At 43.5% G+C, this 18,770-nt stretch overlaps 1 protein-coding gene across 1 annotated transcript; it reads left to right on the forward strand.

Moving 5' to 3' along the window:
* The first annotated feature begins 5,772 nt into the window (after positions 1–5,772).
* Positions 5,773–18,546, forward strand: ORAI1 (ORAI calcium release-activated calcium modulator 1). Its single transcript, XM_018557053.1, has 2 exons — positions 5,773–6,051; positions 17,038–18,546. The coding sequence occupies exons 1-2, from the start codon at positions 5,821–5,823 to the stop codon at positions 17,590–17,592; spliced, it is 786 nt and encodes a 261-aa protein (XP_018412555.1). The 5' UTR covers positions 5,773–5,820; the 3' UTR covers positions 17,593–18,546.
* The last annotated feature ends 224 nt before the right edge of the window (positions 18,547–18,770 follow it).

Raw genomic sequence — 18,770 nt, forward strand, 5'->3', positions numbered from 1 at the left:
ACTTTGTGGAAACCCCACACTTTTTTTTTTCTTTTTTTTTTCTAAATGGGGTCCCTATTAACTTTTCTACCAGACTTAAAGGGTCTGATATTGTTTATTAGGGGGAACCGCATGCTTTTTTCATCTTCTTTATAAATGTCAGTTTTGCTGCAGCAGGTTCTATAGATCATACAGATTCTCCACTTTACAGGCAGTTTAAGGGGACCCCCAGGCACGATATTTAAAGGAATTTTTTATTTTATAGTTTTACTTTAAGCAATGCTTAAAAACTGTATTTTTTTTAAAGTGTTTTTTTTTCATTGATACATGTCCCCCAGGGCAGTACCCGAATCCCTATGCACTTTTTATGGCCATTAACTTGCATATAAGCCTTCAAAATAAGGACATTTGATTTTCAGAGTTCTGGTCCCATTGACTTTCATTGAGTTTGAAGTTCGACTTCAAACTTTTTCCATGTTCTAAAGTCCAAACTTGGGTGTGTTCAGCCCATCACTAATGACTAGAGGATGCCCTGCTTTTTTTTCACATCCACTTTAAAGTGGCCCTGTCATGTTAAAATAAAAGCTGTTGAGGCTTCTGTAAAAGAAGAGGTAGTATACTTACTTTTCCAGCAACCCATGTCTTTTACCTCCCCTCCGTTCCAGTGCTACAACCACCTCTACCCTCTTCAGCATTTATGGTTATGGGAGTTTTGGATGCCTGTGTTATCTGACTCGCTAGGTGGTCAGGGGATGGGACTGCAGCGTACAGTGGGGGCCATAGGCATCCAACACTACTGAAAGTATTGAATGCTGAGGAGACTTGCCGAGGCTGCTGTGCTCGGATGGAGCGGAGATAGGAGGCATAGGCCACCAGAGAGGTGAGTCTCTTCTTTTGCAGGGACCTTTTGGTACCTTTATTTTTAACATGACAGGACCACTTTAAAACTATCATAAAAAGTATTTTGTGGTTTGTTTATCCCAAGGAATTCCTGCTGGTAAAATTACGGGAAAAGAGAAGAGCTAGCTATAACATGAACAAGGAGTGGCAAGCTTTGCCTACTGTAAATATATAATCAAAACACATAAGGCTGCATGTATTGGCAGGTGTTTAGCGTTGCTGTTTTAGAAGAGAGATAAAGATTTACAATAGATTGGGATTTTATTAAATCCAGAATTTAGGGATTTCTATGATACAACAATATTTTCATATGAATGCATTTGTATTAAAAGGGTTAAACATAATCTGATAGGCAAAGATGATATTACAGCAGTCAAAGATGGTATACGTGTCATAAGAGAAGAATAGGAGATAACATTGCTGGCCTCCTTTCAAAAATGCTAGCTGCGTCTGACTTCATTCTTTTGGTGTCACAGATGCAGAATAAACAGCAAGCAAAAGTCCTTAGCTCTATATTTGTTCCACGTCAGTGATTTAGAAGTTTTGAAGCCAAAGCACCAGCAAAGCGGCTAGGCACCTAGCATTTTTGGGAAAAAGAGGTCAGCAATTCCTGCTTACATTTTTCTTTCATGACAGGTTCCTTTAACCCTTTTGCTGCTCTGTCGTTTAGCCAATTATTACAATGAAAGAGGAAAAAAGGCTTTACAATCGGTGACCTGAATCCTGTTCGGTTAAAGGGTAAGTGTACTTTCAGACAAAGTACACTCTGCATAGCATTCCTGACGTAAACTAACATTCTCAGGAGATGGCGCTATACATGCATATAAAGGCTCAATGCACAGACACAATCAGTGGTGAAGAAGGTTTTGGCCCAGATGGAGTAAACGTAGGGGCACGGCATGGGTGCCCTAATCAGATAACTAAGCTGCTGGTGGGAGGTGTTACTTTATGTCACCAAGGGTAGGTAAGTGTATTTTGTTTGAAAGTACACTTACCCTTTAAAGTGACACTAAACTCAAGAGTTAAATCTGAAAAATGCATTCAAATACCTTATCTTTTAACATAAATGTATCTTATTAGTGTATCACGCGGCTGTAGATCCTCAAATCATCTCTGAAATGGTGCTGACACTGTCCTTCCTTCTGGAGGGTGGTGACTTTTGTTTTCAAATATTACATCTCCTCAGCCAACCCTTTTGATCACATCGTCCCCCTGTCCCTTATCACCCCCCCTTCTTCAGTCACATCTGCCCAGCCTCCTGTCTGAACTGTCTGTAGAATGGAGAGGGGGGCAGGGATATCGTATGTCCCCGCTGTCCTCACTTGCGAGTCGGTCGGGCGCGAGGCCCCCGGAAGTGCAAGGCCTAGCACCGGCCTCAGTCTGGGGAGGCCCAGCACAGTCCCTGTGCATAGATGGTGGGACTTTCCGGCCGCCGGATAGCACCGGATCAGCGGCCGGTGGGCCCCCCATCTCTGCGCCGGGAGTGTCAGATGAACGGATGATCCGACACTCCCGGCGCAGAGACTGGGGGCCCGCCGGAAATGTGGGTTTTTATTCTAGCCCCCATCAACAAGAGATCTTCTAAATGGCGTATGCCTCGTGCACAGTATTATGAAGAAAATAAGTTCAAGAGTTAATGCGCCTCTCCATGTAAAAGACTACCGAAAGTGAACAAACCATTATAACTTTGTAGTTCTAAATTGGCTTTAGGAAAAAAGAGAAACAGAACAATAGGTTTCATCTAAAGCTGGGATATAAAGAGATGCATTTTTAGAATATTGATGAAGTGCCCCCCAATCCTTCCAACATCACCACCAAGACCAAAATACCTGTCATTTGACAGTGCTGAGGCCTAGCAATAAGCTGCTAGAACTGAGACTGCTTTGTTGCCTAAGTATTGTTATGATTGCCAGTTTGTTGCCAGTGTATTGTCACAAATGACCTTTTTGCAGGGATCTCAAGTCTCCCTGATGTTCAGGGAGTCTCCCTCTATTAGATAGCGGCTCCCTGATGTCCGCGAGAGAGACATTTTCTCCCTGAAAGGTTTACTCTGAGTAAACCTTTCCGATAAGATATCAGTGGGTAAAGTTTCAGAGTGAGGCTTGCCTCCTGGAGGAAGGTCGTGTGATCTCTAGAGTAGCCTCAGAACGAGGCTTGCCTCCTGGAGGAAGGTCATGTGATCTCTAGAGTAGCCTCAGAACGAGGCTCGGTTCTCAGAAGGAAGACTCTACTTGCTGCACAGAGAGGAAGGACATAGACTACGATTGGGAGCAGGTACAGGCACTGCTGCAGGGTTGAGAGAGTGCTGTTAACCCTTTGTGGATAATATAGAATCAATTATATGTCCTGGTTGTCAGCCTTCTATAAATCACCACAGTTGCTGGTATGATGCCCATGTATCGTCTCAGTTACCCGTTTGTTTCACGCATATTGCCATGTTTGCTTGTTTGTTACGAACACATTCTCAAGAGTGTCAGTTTGTTGTCAAAGAATTGTCACAATTTGCTTTTTGTGACTTGAGTATTGCTGATTGGCCATGTATTGATGTGACTGTGACTACATGTTTCCCACATATTGCCTGATGGTTGCCATTGTCATGATTGCCAGATTGTTGCCAAGTTTTGTCAAGATTTCTAGTGAGTTACCAGGGCCGTCTTTAACGCAGGGCAAAGAGGGCACTTGCCCCGGGCCCTGTCATGGTTGTGGGGCCCGAAGCAGCTGCCCCTTGAGCCCGCTGCCTGCCGCGGTCGTACCGTAGAATCAGCACAGAAAAAAAACCCTTCCTGCAAATAGAGCCTCTGAAGGGCTCTTTGGGATTTCACCAGGGCTCTTTGGGATCTCACCAGGGCCCTGTGGGGTCTAACCAAGCTGGTTAGACCCTACAGAGCCCTGGCGAGACCCTACAGAGCCATGGTGAGACCCTACAGAGCCCTGGCTTAACAAAGGCTTTATGGGGTTTTACCAGGCTTTGTGTGGTCTAACCAGTCCCCACAGAGCCCTGGTGAGCCCTCACAGAGCCCTGTGGGGTCTCACCAGGGCTCTTAGGGGTCTAACCAGGCTGTTGAGTCCCCACATAGCCCAGGTAAGACCCTACATAACCCTGGTGCTGGTGATACCCTACAGAGCCCTAGTTAAACCCCACAGAGCCCTGTTGGGACCTGGTTTAACCAGGGCTCTTTGGGATCTCACCTAGGGTTGCCACCTTTTCTTCATGTGAAACCCAAACACTTTTTTGGGAGAATAAGTGGTGGCTTATTCATATGTAATAGCGCCACCCATTCATATGTAACTATCACAATTGAGACTATTTTAGTAAGGGGCCAGTAGCCCCCTATCTTAATTTTGGTTGCCCCTATCTGCCTGACATCTTGTGTCCGGGTTTCTACTGCCATGAAACCTGGACACAGCATTCAAAACCCGAACTGTCCGGGTGAATCCTGGACAGGTGGCAACCCTAATCTCACCAGGGCTCTTTGGGATCTCACCAGGGCTCTGTGTGGTCTAACCAAGCTGGTTAGAGCCCTGGTGAGACCCTAGAGAGCCCTGGTTTAACCAGGGCTCAGTGGGGTTTTACCAGGCTCTGTGGTGTCTAACCAGTCCCCACAGAGTCCTGGTGAGACCCCACCAGGGCTCTCCTGGTTATACCGGGGCTTTGTATGGTCTTACCAGGGCTCTGTGGGGTTTCACCAGGACTGGTGAGACCCCACAGAGCCCTGGTGAGACCCCACAGAGCCCTAGTTTAACGAGGGCTCTTTGGGGGTCTCACCAGGACTCTCTGGGGGTCTCACCAGCCTGGTTAAACCCCACAGAGACCTGGTGAGACCCCACAGGCCTGAGTGGGGCCTCATGTTTAGGTTTCGCCTAAGGCCTCACAAACTCTAGAGCCGCCTCTGATCACAGGAGTACCAAGCAGCTGGTGCCCAAGGTTGAAGAAGGGCCTGACGCTGGGGTAGGGGAAGCCTTTGCAGAGAACAGCAAATCTCCCATATTCGATAAAATGCATGATTTTTGTAATGCACTGTATGTTGGAATGTCCTGAGTCTGACTAAATACCGCACCGACCACCAGAGATCCCCGCACTGACCACCTGAGAGTCATCCTGAGACCCTGGAGACATGATGCCAAAAGTGGCATTTATGGCCGATATGTTTCGGCGGCCGATATATCGGTGCATCCCTAATATAAACGGCTGAGCTTGCAATTGGTTTGAAATCCTGCAGTCAAAGTTTTTTGAGAGAAGTCTATGATCTATGTGTGCGGCAAGAAAATGTTTGCCCAGGGTCCGATCAGTATTAAAGACGGGCCTGTGAGTTACCCACATATTGCTATGACTGCTGTATTTATCATTCTGTTGTCTGTACATTGTGTAAGTTGCACATGTATTTGTACACTGGTTGTCTTTTTCTGTCCCAGTGTCATTGGTCACCACCACAAAAAGTAAGGGAGAGGCTCTCTAACTAGGGTTTAGACAGCAATAAAACCTGGCGATGGTTCTAATGCTTGCTCACTTGTGCCAAAACTAAAAAAAAAACTGGCAGACGTTATACAGCTTGGCTATAACTATACTTCAAAGACCCACAGGTTACATGTTCAGGTTGTTTGGTTAGCGGAAATAAATAAAGGTCAACAGCTGGTTGGCGGAAGTACGGTGACAAGAATCACGCCCCGACTGAGGGTGGAGATCAGCTGATCACCCAACGCACACGGCTGGCGGAAATAGTTAAAAAAAACAGGTTTATATGGTTGGCGGAAGTAAAACAAACAGACTCTCTGGTTGGCGGATATTAGAAGCGGCTGTAGTAATTGTGGGAAAGAGTGGGTGACGCCCTCTTTCGCTCAGAGCCTGCGCTGCCTTCGTAGCTCACTGTCTACCTCAGGAGTCTGACGGTTCCCGGCCTGGAAGATGAGGAGGGGGGTCACGCAGTTCTAGGCGACGGGCAAATGTTCCCGGAGCGCATTGCGGAGGCACAGAAATCCCGCCCGCGCTCCCAGCAGCAGGAGGTGAAGGAGGAGGAGCTGTCCTACCCGGAGTGGATTAGCCGGAGTTACGTGGAGCTCATGAGTCTGAACGAGCACTCGATGCAGGCGCTGTCCTGGAGGAAGCTCTACCTGAGCCGGGCCAAGCTCAAAGCCTCCAGCCGCACATCGGCTCTGCTCTCCGGATTCGCCATGGTAAGGGGAGCCGCGCCGTGTCCGGCTCAAGGTTACAGCTGACATGGGGGGCTGTGTCCTATTACACTGGAGGAGCAGGGGGGGCTTCACTAACTTTACACATGCATGCAAACACATGTGCATGTATACATACAGGGTGTCCCAGAGTCTGGATTCATAGGTATCGATTAGAAATAAAAATTTCCATCCGTATATAGTGCAGCTGGTCCAGGAGCTGTATGGTGATGACACAAGAATGACATACAGAATATTGTGAGCGGTTCTTACACTGGAAATGAATGGTGATGAAGCCTCAATTCATCTGTATGGTGGTGTCATCCGACACAATGCTCTTTACCGGTCTGACAACAACCCACACTGGATGGCTAAAGGCTGTTTTTGAATTGATCCATGAATGATGGTCTGTGGGTGAGATATTTGGTGACGGATGAATTGGGTCATATTTGTTGATTCTAATATAACAGGGGACACTCCCCTCTGTATGTTACAATAGTCCCTTTGTTGGAACGTCATATATTGTGATTTCAGTAAGACGTTGTCTCACCACACTTTGCTTTTGCTGAGGATTTTTTTTAAATGGAACTTCACCAGTCAGATGGGAAGGTGAAGTCCAGTTGAATGGCCTCCTAGGTCTTCAGATCTAACACCGCTCCAATTTTCTGTTCGGGATCATCTGAAATCTGTAGTCTATCAGAATCAGCCCCAGGACAATCATTGCACTGAGGGCTTGTTCACACGATGTCCAGATTGTGTCTGGACCAGAACCGTGCGCTCCTGCACCCAAAATGTATCCCTATGTGTTTTATGGGCTACAGTTCTCACGTGCGCAGTCCGACAGAGAAAATACTGCATGTCACCATTTTGTCCGTTCTGGAAACACATGAACGTGTCAAACGCAACGAAAATGCATTGCAGCTGACATTGACAGTCCCACTCCCAAAAAATATATATATATATTTTTTAATTGGAACGTGGTAAAAACGCACTGCGTCTGCAGATCTGGACCAGAAAATGGTGTGAACAAGCCCTGAAGTAGAAATCTCATTCCAGTAGGAAAACATCCATTCCACTACATTGAGAAATGTTCTTGGAAACTTTCAAATACATTTTTGTCCATGGATCTAGATTTTTGGGGCACCCTGTATAGTCAGGAGGGAAATTATTTTTGTATCAAGATGTGACTCCTACACAGATGAGATGACAGATAAAAAAGAAGTTGACAGCTCCAGTTTCCCAGGTACAAAGTATACAGCTATAGATGAATGATGGCATTGTGTGTCCATTCATAGTAAGGCTATAAGGAAGTGTGCTGTACATACCTCCAGTGCCAGGAGCAGATTGACGTAAGACAAGGCTTTCCACCTGGTCTGATTGCTTCTCCCCAGACCAGCCTCATCCTGTATCCCACAGAGGAACGTGGGGTCCATTTTATATTCGATGTGAATCAGATGACTACTAGAACCCCCTCCATTTATCACATAGACCTGACTTCTGCTCACATCTATCCAGCTCTCAATCAATACACCGTAATTAAAGTGACATTAAAGGCAAAACAATGTTTCCCTCACCCCAACGTTCAGTAAAGCACTTCCCTTAAATTATGTCTTTTTAATCCGATCTTCTTTCCTGTAGTTTTTAGCCTTCTGTCCAGTGCTGCGGCGGGTCTCCGATCCAGCGCTGACTCCTCTGAGCTTGCTGGCACTTCCTGTCCCACGGTGTCTGCATGCGGGTGCACTCGTCCATAGACTTACCTTGTGTCTCTCCTCATGTCCCGGCCGAAAATGTGAAATGCGCCCTCCCCAAGATGCTTTGCAGCCGCCCGAGCAGTTTCACATTTTCGGACGGGAGCGCGCGGGGAATACACAGTTAAGTTTAAACCGTGTTATAGCGGGGTTTTGTTTTTACTTTTTGCATATTTCTACTGCTTGCTAGCAGTAGATATATGCAAAACAAAATGGAGAGTTTAATAACCCTTTAAGTATTTATTACCTGGTTAGTAGATCAATGGGGGCTCTAAAATGATTTTGTACAGGGCCCCATGCAGACCATTCGCTACTGCTGTAGACCTTTTGATTGTTTTTACCCTATTCCAAAAAGTCCTTTATAGTCGAGTGTCTTTAAGATGGAACTCTGAATCAAGTTTTAGATATTGTTTGCTTCCTTCCGGTATCTGCTGCTGGTCAGTCAGTTTGGGGGGGGGGGTTTCAATTTGCTAGAATAATTCATTCCATAATTCACCTTTCACAAAGGGAACAGTCATGTATGAATCTGAGACCAAGGAAGAAGAATTATGTTTTTGTGATAACTGAGTTCTCCAGCAACTTCAGGAAATTATAAGAATTCACTAATAAACAAGGTTGAATTTTTATATTTGAAGGTCATTGGTAATCATGATTCAGACTTCTTCTGATGCCCTGGCTTGGTTTTCCTGTGGCAGTTGTACATTTCATCATGTCACACAATACTGGCTGCTTACACACAATGGGAAGTCACATAACAGTCGTGCATACTGCTGTGCTATTAGATTAGGTTCCACTACTTTCCACACCACCCCCATCCCACATGCATGTTCGTTGTGTTCCTTAAACCTCTTGCCTACATTTTCCGTCCACTGTTGACATTTAAGACAGTCGTTTGTTTTCCTAGTACGTCTCTTCGAAAAGTTGCGTTCTTTGTGTGATCCTACTAATTTTCCATGCCGAGTTATCTTGTCTAATTATTGCACAGCTATGTCATGTTTTGCCTAGCCACAAATTAAAGCACCTTACAAAATTTGGAAGCCTTGTAAGCATTGTCTATTCGCACAATTAAGATCCTTTTGAACATTTCGCACCTCTTAGCATAAACCGGCAGCAAAAATCTCTTCTTTGGAGATTTGCCATCTGATGTGATTTACACGAAAATATTCAAGAGGAGCAAACAAACCAACAGTTACCATATGTAAAAGCATGATTTGTTTTTTGGACTTAGGATAATCTACTTTTAAACTGCAATTGTTCTTAGAGGTTTTCATTGACCCTAAAGCTAACATGGAGCCTAGTTATGAAAATGGGAACAAAGGAAAGCAGAGCAATAGAAAGCAGAGCAATAGGAGTCAATATTCTTGTTTGTTGTGAGAGATAAAAGCTGGTTGGATGTTGTTAATAGGCTCCACTTTTACTTCACGTAAAATGTTCACCACAATGTCAGTGTGGCACCCAGCCTCTAGGTGTAGGAAAACACTGTTAGCTAGGCATAGTCTACATGTCCTGCATTTAGTGTACTGCTTATCGTAAAAATCTGATTTGCTTGCATATTTTGATGTAGTTTTGCAGCAAGAGGATTTGTCACATGTAAAATGCAACACAACAAAGGAAAAACCCAGAGGTGTTCATGGGTCCTCTTACAGCAAGACACCTTATGTGGATTGCAGTGCCATTCATGTAGAATGGAACCCTACAGCATACATACAGTAGCTGCACATACTGTGGTTGTGGTGCATTATGTTGCAGATATGTATTTTATGCATTAAGGTGTGCTGCCAATCACACTGCAGCGCCGTGCTGAATGCACAGGATCCGTTAGTTTAGTGCACAGCACATGGCAACGCACGCTAGGAGCACTGGTGCATTGCCATTGATTCTCAAGGTGGTGCCGGTAGGTATGAGTTGCACCTTCGCTCAGTAGTGCAAGAATGTACATTATCATGTGGTGAAAAAAAGTAACACATGCCTTACTCTGTTCACCACACAGCAGCACACATTGAGAAGCGCTGCAACACACGCCTGCCGGGAAGTTCATTAGGGTGCCATTAAGAATGAATGGCAATGCAATGCACTGGTGCCCATAGCGCGTGGTACCGTGTGCTGTGCATTAATGTGTGCTAAACTCACGGAACCCATGCATTTAGCATGACACTACAGTGTGAATGGGCCTTTCAAATGGCTGCTTTAATGTAGAAAACTGCATGCATTTCAAGCGTGAAATGTGTCCTTTAATGTCAAATGTTTTGTTTTTTTGCTGGTTACTGCAGCATTTTGTTTCATATACTACTGTACTGCAAAGACTCTCCATATGGTAAATTATCTTTGCTGTGCAATTGAAAAAGCCACAACTGGTTTTCCTGACAATTGTTTTCAGTCAGTTTTGACACATGGGCATTTTTTTTTTTTTTTGTTAATATATTTAGTGTCTTTCTCCTTTGGTGAGTGTCCTCGCCCCTGGTTTAGCTGTTAAGCCTGTGCATAGTTTGGGATTATGAAATGCAAGTATTAATAGATTTGGACATTTCTGCAAAGCTGTTTGGGCCGTGCTTTTCATTGCAAGATTTAGATCTCAAGAAAGGAAGAACGCTGACATTATCTTTTGTGAAATAGCTTAATTTTTCTAGAAATGCCATGTGCTAAAAAGCAGCCATACAGCCTCTCAGAAGTCACGGTACCTTCCAGGCTGAGTAGATTAGTAAGAGAAAGAAGAACTCTTCTTTCTCTTAAGAAGAACGAGAAAAAGAAATGCACTGAAAGCTTCTAGGAAGGTCACATATAGTTCCAGTAAACTGATCACATTTTGTTCAAATTCCTGATCTCTCTGCTGGGAGCTTCTAACTGGATCTGAAACATGATCAGAAATATTATTGGAGAATATTTTCTGACACATCTGTCAGCCAAGTTACATGTACTGCACACAATTCGGAAATGACCTTGCAGAAAAAACCCTGAATGAAAACATTCTTAGGTCAGGTCCATGATCACACCAGTTATTTACGCAGTCATGTGACCATATGATCATATATATGTTGAATCAGGTCCGTTTCTACCATAGGGCAGTTTTACACTTCTGTTGATTAAATATGTGCTGTGTGTATTCTGATAGACTGTCACAGGCCATTGCAATTTGTCTATATTGTAAAATGTCCAAGGTCATGGAAGTCCTTGCTCAATTTCTCCTGTTGTCAAGCCCACCTTGAAGCATTGCATCCCGGGAAGGTTACATCAGCAGAGCATTGCTGGGGAATCTCATCTGTAATCTCCCGAGATCTCAGGGAAAGGCATTTTCCTCCCCTGAGATGATGTGCATGGTCACATGTGCCAGAGTTCCAGGGAGTTAACGGGAGATGGATTCATCTGCCCTTAACATGGCCACTGTCAGAAGACTGGGGAGGGAAAGAGAAATAAGGTATGCAAAGAATACAAAGCCGGCAATTATCTACATGTATGTGTTTGTCATTACCAAACATGTCCAAATGTGTTTGTTGTTATTTTAAAGATAAGGGAAAAGTTCCGCTTTAACTATTTACATATATACACACACACTTCCTTTTTTTTTTTTTTTTTTTTTAATCTTGATCTGTAAAAAAAAATTCCCCTAGAACTTCAACGACTCGGGGAAAGATTATACGACTGTTTTTGTTCTGGTGGGGAATGTTAGATGGCTATGATGAGGGTTTTTTTCTTTTTAATTGTGATGCAAAGATTTATCGGTTTGAGGAATGAGATTCTGTTCTTAGTTTCTCTGGTTTAGGTTCTGAATAGATCAGGAATCCATAGGTGCCTGCACATATAGAGACTTGCCTAAGAACCTTGCATGTCTTAATGTTTTGTTATTTTGACATCTGCAGAGAAAGTCCAGCTTTGCCCAGCTGACTGTTGGTCAGTTCTGTTGCACGTCAGTCTATGGCACTGATGCCGCAGGCCAGATCTCAACTTTCTCTGCAGTAATAGATATTTGCCTATTAGAGTGCCCCAGTTTCTGGGGCTCATGTAGCATCCATCTGAAGATTATTGCAGGCACTACTTTAGTCCAGGTCTACTTTAACGAGAACCAGTTTATACAAGAAATTGACAAAGGTCACCTTTCATCCTCTGAAGCTGATGAGCAGGGCTTGAAAAATCCACTTGAGAGGATGGCGGAGCCCAACGAGTAAACGGCCGTCCGGTAGCTTTACATTTAAGCGATCGCTTGTATTAGCAGCTGCTGTCACTGCCATTCCTGAGTGGGACCAGCAGTTCTGCTCTGTGACAGGAGATCAAAGGGAGATGATACACGACCTCCCTTTGAACTCCTCTCCAGTCCCCAAATGCAGGAAGTGATGTATATCACTGTCATTTGCTATTTGATAGACACCCTTTTGTTTTATTTTGAATGTTCAGATGTTTTTGTGCATGAACTTAGGAGCTAACCATGGTACCTATTGGAGTTCTCAGCACAATCTACAGTGCAATTAAAAACATAATAATTCTGTCAACTATTTTTGTTTTAATGTGAAAATAAATTTTGTTGGGGGAGCGCTCTCCATAATGGGGGCTGATGATGACTTCTTGCCATTATGTGTAAGTATACCTGCCCATTATGGCACAGCTACCTCCTACTTTGCTGTCCTCCAGGATCCTGTCACAGATGTAGGGCTTAAAGAAAAAGAGAGCGCCTCCATCTTGTAAAACCGTTTTATTATAACGATGTAAAAGGAGTAAAAAATCATGCTCGCAAAGGAACTGGAATGAATAAACATATAATATATATCGGCAGACACCGAGATCGTGAAGCTCCAACACAGCCGACAAACTGCACAGCCCTCTTGGTTGACGCGTTTCGGAGGACACGCTTCCTTCCTCAGAACCAATGATTTAAGGCTTGTTCACACCAGATGCTGTAGTGATGCAGTTCCTTCCGTTTTGCAGCTGCGTCAAAAACACATCAGAATGCTTTCCTATGGGATTTCTGGTGCTCTGTTCACATCAGTGTAGTCCGTTCCGATGCCGCTGGAAAAAATACTGCTTGCCCTATTTTAGCAGCATTGGATTGTGGCGCAACGCATCAAAAACTGGAACACCTGAAATCCCATTTTAAGCAAAAAAACTAAACACATTAATCGCAGTCAAATTGCGGCCAAAGGCATTGCACTACAGCTGCGCATACGCACACAGTTCTGTTGTTAACTAGCCCTAAACTTTTTCGAGTCCCACGGCAATCCTCGTGGTCAATGGACTCCCATAGATGTAACCCCTGTGCATTATGCTTGATGCCCAACCCTGTTTTCGTTATTGGTTGGTTAACTTGACAATAACTTTATTGTGTCTGTTTTGGGTGGGGGGTGCGCGCTGGCTTAAAGTCTAGCAACACCCGCCACTACCTATTCAAAATTCTCTCCTGCAAGGTAAATTAACACTCTCATAGTAAGGGGCATTTTACATTTGGACTCTGTGGTTTAGAATTGAAATGTGCTCAGCATACATGCACATATTGTTTATTACAAGGCTAGAACATTCTTAGCCAGGTAGTGGATGTGTCAGCAATGACCGCTCTTGCCTTTTTTTTTTTTACCGTTCGTATTTTTGTATCCATAAGTAGTTACTGCCTCCTGAATCCTGCGTGAATGTGTATGGCCTGTATTAAATAAAATGAGATAAAATACATAAGCTTTTTTGCTGCTTGATTTTTGTAGTGCAATTTTTTTTTTTTTTGTTAAAGACCCTGTCACCAGATTAATTATTTCAAGATCTTCCATCAGATTACATGTGTGTTTTAATGTATTTTTGCAAGCCTCCCTTTTGTAGACATCCAAAAACCCTGAGACTTTTGGGTATGAACAAAAGAACAGGCTGGACCACCACTATTTTATTTTTATTTTTTCCAACAAAATGTATTTCTCTTGAAGCTAAAGCATTTCACAAAGGCAGTAAACTGTGTCCGGTGGGCTGCTGTCACCCGGACTGGAATACAAGTAAAGTTAATAGCTGTGATGTAGCCTGTTCTTCCGAACATTGGATGGGTATCATTTAGGACTGAGATGTTTCCAGGTGGGCCTGGACAGTCATGTAAGCACACATTAGCCTGGTCAGCAGCCCCAGCAGGCTCAGCTGTCCATCTTGGATGTGACATCACTTGAGCTGTCACTCAAGTGAAACTATAGTATTCCCCTTTACTCGCCCCAAGGCCGCTGGCAACAAAATAAAAGGTTATGTAGGAAAGGAAGGGGTGAATGAGCTGGGCCAACACAGAGGGAAATGAGATTCTTCCATAAGAGGAGAAGGCTATGACAGGCAAGGAGAGAAGGGTCTGTGCTAGAGAATTGATTATTTTGGAGTAGTCACGTTTTCGAACTAGTTCACAGGCACATTACAGGTGAATAAAAAAGGTAAGCATTGAAAATACTTGGATTTTTGTGATATCAGCAATTGTTTAAAGTTTGTTACAGGGTCTCTAAGTCTTTGAACATACACAAGGTAATGTGTGCTGTCTGAACAAGTCATGGACTAAACTTAGAAACCCTTGTTTCTCTCTGCTTTTATTAAGTTATTGTTTACGCAAAATGTTGGCTATTACTGGGTCTTAATCTGTACCTTTTTTATTTAATCTGTGCTGGTCTAGAACAGGACTACACCCAGTCACATTGTGTTTGTGCAGGCTTCTATGAGGTTTGTAATAAATGGACAATTGTTGTCCTAGCAGGGGCGTTACTTGGCTGCAAACACTGAGCTGGTAACAAATGTTCAACTAATACATCCCCTGTAGCAGTGAGGAATTTCTTAATAAAAAAGAAAATCCTTCAACTATTCTGCGCTAAGCACTTATGAACTGCTTTTAGCATGAATTACTTGTATGACGTGAAGGTATTTTGATACAACCTGCCGAGCGTTAATAATGCTTTGTTCCTATATAGTGTTTAATCTATTCCATAAAGAGACCTGTATGTAGTACAGCTGAAGGTGCTCTTTTTCTTGGCTATGATACTTCATCAGAGACACAATTGCTAAAATGTATTGTTCATTATTGTGACCCTAAATTAAATCTTCTAAAATGCTTTTCATTAGTCGGCGACTGGCCAATTGTAATGTATTCAAATATTTCTTTTTTTAATGGATTCTTGCTAGTTTTTTCATTTAAAAAAGAAAACAAAACACCGGGGTGGTCTTTGATCTCTCATGTTATTCAGGTAGATCTTAACCTCTCCAGGTTTGCTACCTGTGCTCTAAAGGTGCCCATACACTTTACAATTATCATTCGATAATCGTCTGCAGTTTCATACGATAATCCGCCAGTTGATTGGAAGTGCACGATCACAATTTTATACAGGACTCCTGTTTAAGGAGGCAGCAAACCAGTCATCTGCACCCACATCCTCTATCACCAGTAGTGCGCTTATCAAATTTTTCTTTTGCTTTTATCACAATTACTGTACAACTGGCTGAATTTGGTTGAACTGGCAGACTGGAAAACTTCCTTCGAAATGGACGATAATCGGTGGCTTATTGGCATTTTTGTACAACACAAATTGCAACATGAACACTTCCCATGCGCATAGGAAATCTGTTATGTCAATCGACGAAATTCGGCCAATTAGTATTGCCAACAAACGATTATCGAAATCTACATTGGTCTGAGCATTATGGGGTATCTTCAAACTGAATGGTAATTGTAAGGTGTTTGGTCACCTTTTTAGGCTGTGACTTTTCTGACTTAAAAGAGAACTATGGGGTAAGTGTTTTTTTTCCTCATAGTTCTCTTTAGGGTCATGGCAGGACATATACTAACCTCCTCCCGTGACCCAAAGCTCAGTGTATAGTGAGCTATTGGCCGCGATATACTGAGAGCGTTGTGATCCGTGCCGGCTGTGGCAATACTGTCAAGATCCACCCAGCTATGTGAGTGACAGCTGGCTCTGCCTATCCAGAGGCAGAGCCAGCTGTGCCCATCCCCTTCCCTGTCCACACCTCCAGTCAGCACTGGAGGATAGTGGAGGGGGGAATCCCTGTTGGGAGCGGTGACTGACAGTCATATGTCATACTCTCTGCAGGGATATGACTGAGAAGTGAGTGACGATATGTGTTCGCTCACTTCCCGATCAATAGAGCCGATGTGTGACAGTTGTTTTGTCACACGTCGGCTCCAACTATGAGGATGAGTGGAAATGACACGCCTCATAGTTCTGCTTTTAATTCGGTACTGTGATAGAGCTGCCAGAAAGAAGGGATTTTTGTGAGGCTTGTTAACCACTTCAAGACCAGGTGTTTAGACCCCCTTCCTGGCCAATGTTTTCTCCTTGGTAATATTTCTGTACATTCTATAATGCATAGACCTAATCTCCTGAATATGTAATGAAATCACCACTGTGCCAGGATTTCACCTAAAGCATGCCATGAAGTGTCCTGAAAGAATCTGAGTAGCTTTTTAGTGCTGCTTTCCAGGATTCTGACAAAACTTAGTGTGTGATGAGACCACCTGGGTCGATGAAAGTAGATTACAGAATCGACTGTTGAATGAATCAGGCTGACATTTTTACAGTTGTACAGTGACTTCAACCAATTAGCGTAAGGCTGAATGAAAAAAAAAAAATCTAAGCGTGTATGGTCAGCATTAAGGTGCCCACACACCTTACAATTTATCTGCAGATTTTCTGTGTGGTCAGATGGAAAAGGTGCAACAGATTCCTCCATCTACGCTATACTGTGTGGATGGAGTAATCTCCACCTGGGCTAATCTGTTGCACTTTTTCCATCTGACCACAGCAAATCTGCAGATAAATTGTAAGGCGTATGGGCACCTTTAGACTGATTTAGGAGACTGGACTTGCAGGCACAAACCTGTTATGGGAAACCCCCTCTCCCCCTCCAGACAATGCATCATGGACTTCTGTTTTGGCATTATACTCTACTTTCTGGTAGGACCATTAACATTGTGTGGGGTCTTGGCTCGATCCCTGTTGCTTCATCATGCTGTAAGCAAAGTGTGTAGTGTACAATGACCTGCAAATTAAGTGGTTAATAACAGCTGAGATGACCTTTTTAAAGTGACCCGTGCAAAAACACATTTTTCAGGTGTTTCACAGTTCTGGCTCATGGTGGGAACAATCGTAAAGAGAGCTAGAAGATCTTCATTGCACTGACTGTTAAAAATACATCTAGGAAAACAACATTTTGATGGATTTGACGTACTGTTTTTGTGATTGTGCCATGTTCTAGGAAGCAGGTTCTTTTTACTATTAAGTCAGTTTTGTGTTCTTTCTTTCAGGTTGCTATGGTGGAAGTCCAACTGGAAGCAGATCATGTCTACCCCACTGGCCTCCTGATTGCTTTTAGTGCCTGTACTACTGTTCTGGTTGCTGTACATTTATTTGCACTGATGATCAGCACCTGCATTCTTCCCAACATTGAAGCAGTGAGCAATGTCCATAATCTGAACTCTGTGAAAGAGTCCCCTCATGAAACGATGCACCGTCACATTGAACTAGCATGGGCTTTCTCTACAGTCATTGGGACGCTGCTGTTCCTGGCTGAAGTTGTCTTGCTTTGTTGGGTGAAGTTTCTTCCGGTGAACAGTCCGAAGTCGGCGGTCAACGATACGTCTATTAGCCCTGGCAAGGCAGCAGCTATTGCCTCAACCTCCATCATGGTTCCATTTGGAGTAATCTTTATAATATTTGCTGTTCATTTCTACAGGTCCCTGGTCAGCCACAAAACAGACAGACAGTTCCAGGAGCTAAATGAACTTTCTGAGCTAGCTCATCTTCAGGACCAATTGGACCACAGAGGGGAATCGGTCCAACCCCCTGGTCATTATGCATAGGTTTTGTTCCCCTAATAAAGGGCTACATTCTCCTGTCTTACAATATTTTGGATACATAAGCGAGATGTTATTCTGCAAGGGGCAGTTCATTTGTACTAAGAATGCACTTTCACTCTAGTCAGGCAAGAGGCAGAAGTAAACTTGAGGGCTTACTAGTATCATCCTCCATTTTCAGTGACGAAAACAAGTCTTTATCAATATGCCTAGAATATGTCTGTCAGCAGAATGTAGATCTGTGCAGGGCCCTGCATGACATGTGTTAGGTATTCTGTCTACACACAAGCTGCTGGAAGAATTTTACCTACTGTAAATGTATTTAGCTGTGTTTTACTTTGGGTAAAATAGGTTGTGGACCAGTCCCAGATTAGATCCTTTCAGCAGGTTGATTTCGGTGCACTTTGTCACTGTTTATCCTGCATCATGCTTGTCCTTTGCTGTCTGTGATTGTCACAAAGACACTGCAGCCTTACCCAGGGTATGGAGTGAGTGTTGGATTGCTTTGCTTGTCACTGTAACTCAGATCTGTTGCATGTAGGGAGCTGACAGGAACGTAATGTGATGCATGCCACAATTACCTATGTGTGAGCCACTGGAATGCTTTGAATGCTTAACAGAGAATGTGTATATATGCAAAGACTCTTTATAGTTGACCTTGATCAACATTTTTTTACATTTGGAAGTCGCACATTTCAAACTTAGTTTTTATTGAATACATTTACCATATCGCTTTAAGTGCCTCCAGTGCATCTTCATTGATGCATTGTATGTCTGACCTGTTAAATGTTGTATGCAAATTGTATTCTTTACTGAATATAAATAGATATCCCTTGAACATTTCCACTGCTAAAGCAAGCAATAGACTTGTTAGACCTCCTGTGTGGAGATGTCACTTTTCAAGGGGATTTCCCGAAAAACGGGAAATCTGATCTGTTAGCACCCCACTGTGTAGTAATAAAAAGGGTGATTTCCCCAGCAGGAAACCCGTACCGAGAGGAATGCAGTGGCTTCTGAAAATGCCTGGCTGTCTTAGTCTTTAATATTTGAGTCCTAGCCCTAGAGCAAGCATGCGGCCGGTAAAATCGACATACTTGTTTTGGTTCTACGAATTAGGAAGAAGTGAACCATTGGGTTCCTTTGCCACAACCAGAAATGTAGTATTGTGGAAGGGGGGGGGGGGC

This window comes from Nanorana parkeri, unplaced genomic scaffold, assembly GCF_000935625.1.
Source record: "Nanorana parkeri isolate BGI_ZX_2015 unplaced genomic scaffold, ASM93562v1 scaffold13, whole genome shotgun sequence".
NCBI lineage: Eukaryota > Metazoa > Chordata > Amphibia > Anura > Dicroglossidae > Nanorana > Nanorana parkeri.

Excerpts from the sequence above, each read along its gene's own strand:
- ORAI1 (XM_018557053.1), top strand. The coding sequence starts at position 5,821 with ATGTTCCCGGAGCGCATTGCGGAGGCACAGAAATCCCGCCCGCGCTCC. Across the intron at positions 6,052-17,037 it reads TGCTCTCCGGATTCGCCATG|GTTGCTATGGTGGAAGTCCA; the intron begins GTAAGGGGAGCC and ends TCTTTCTTTCAG.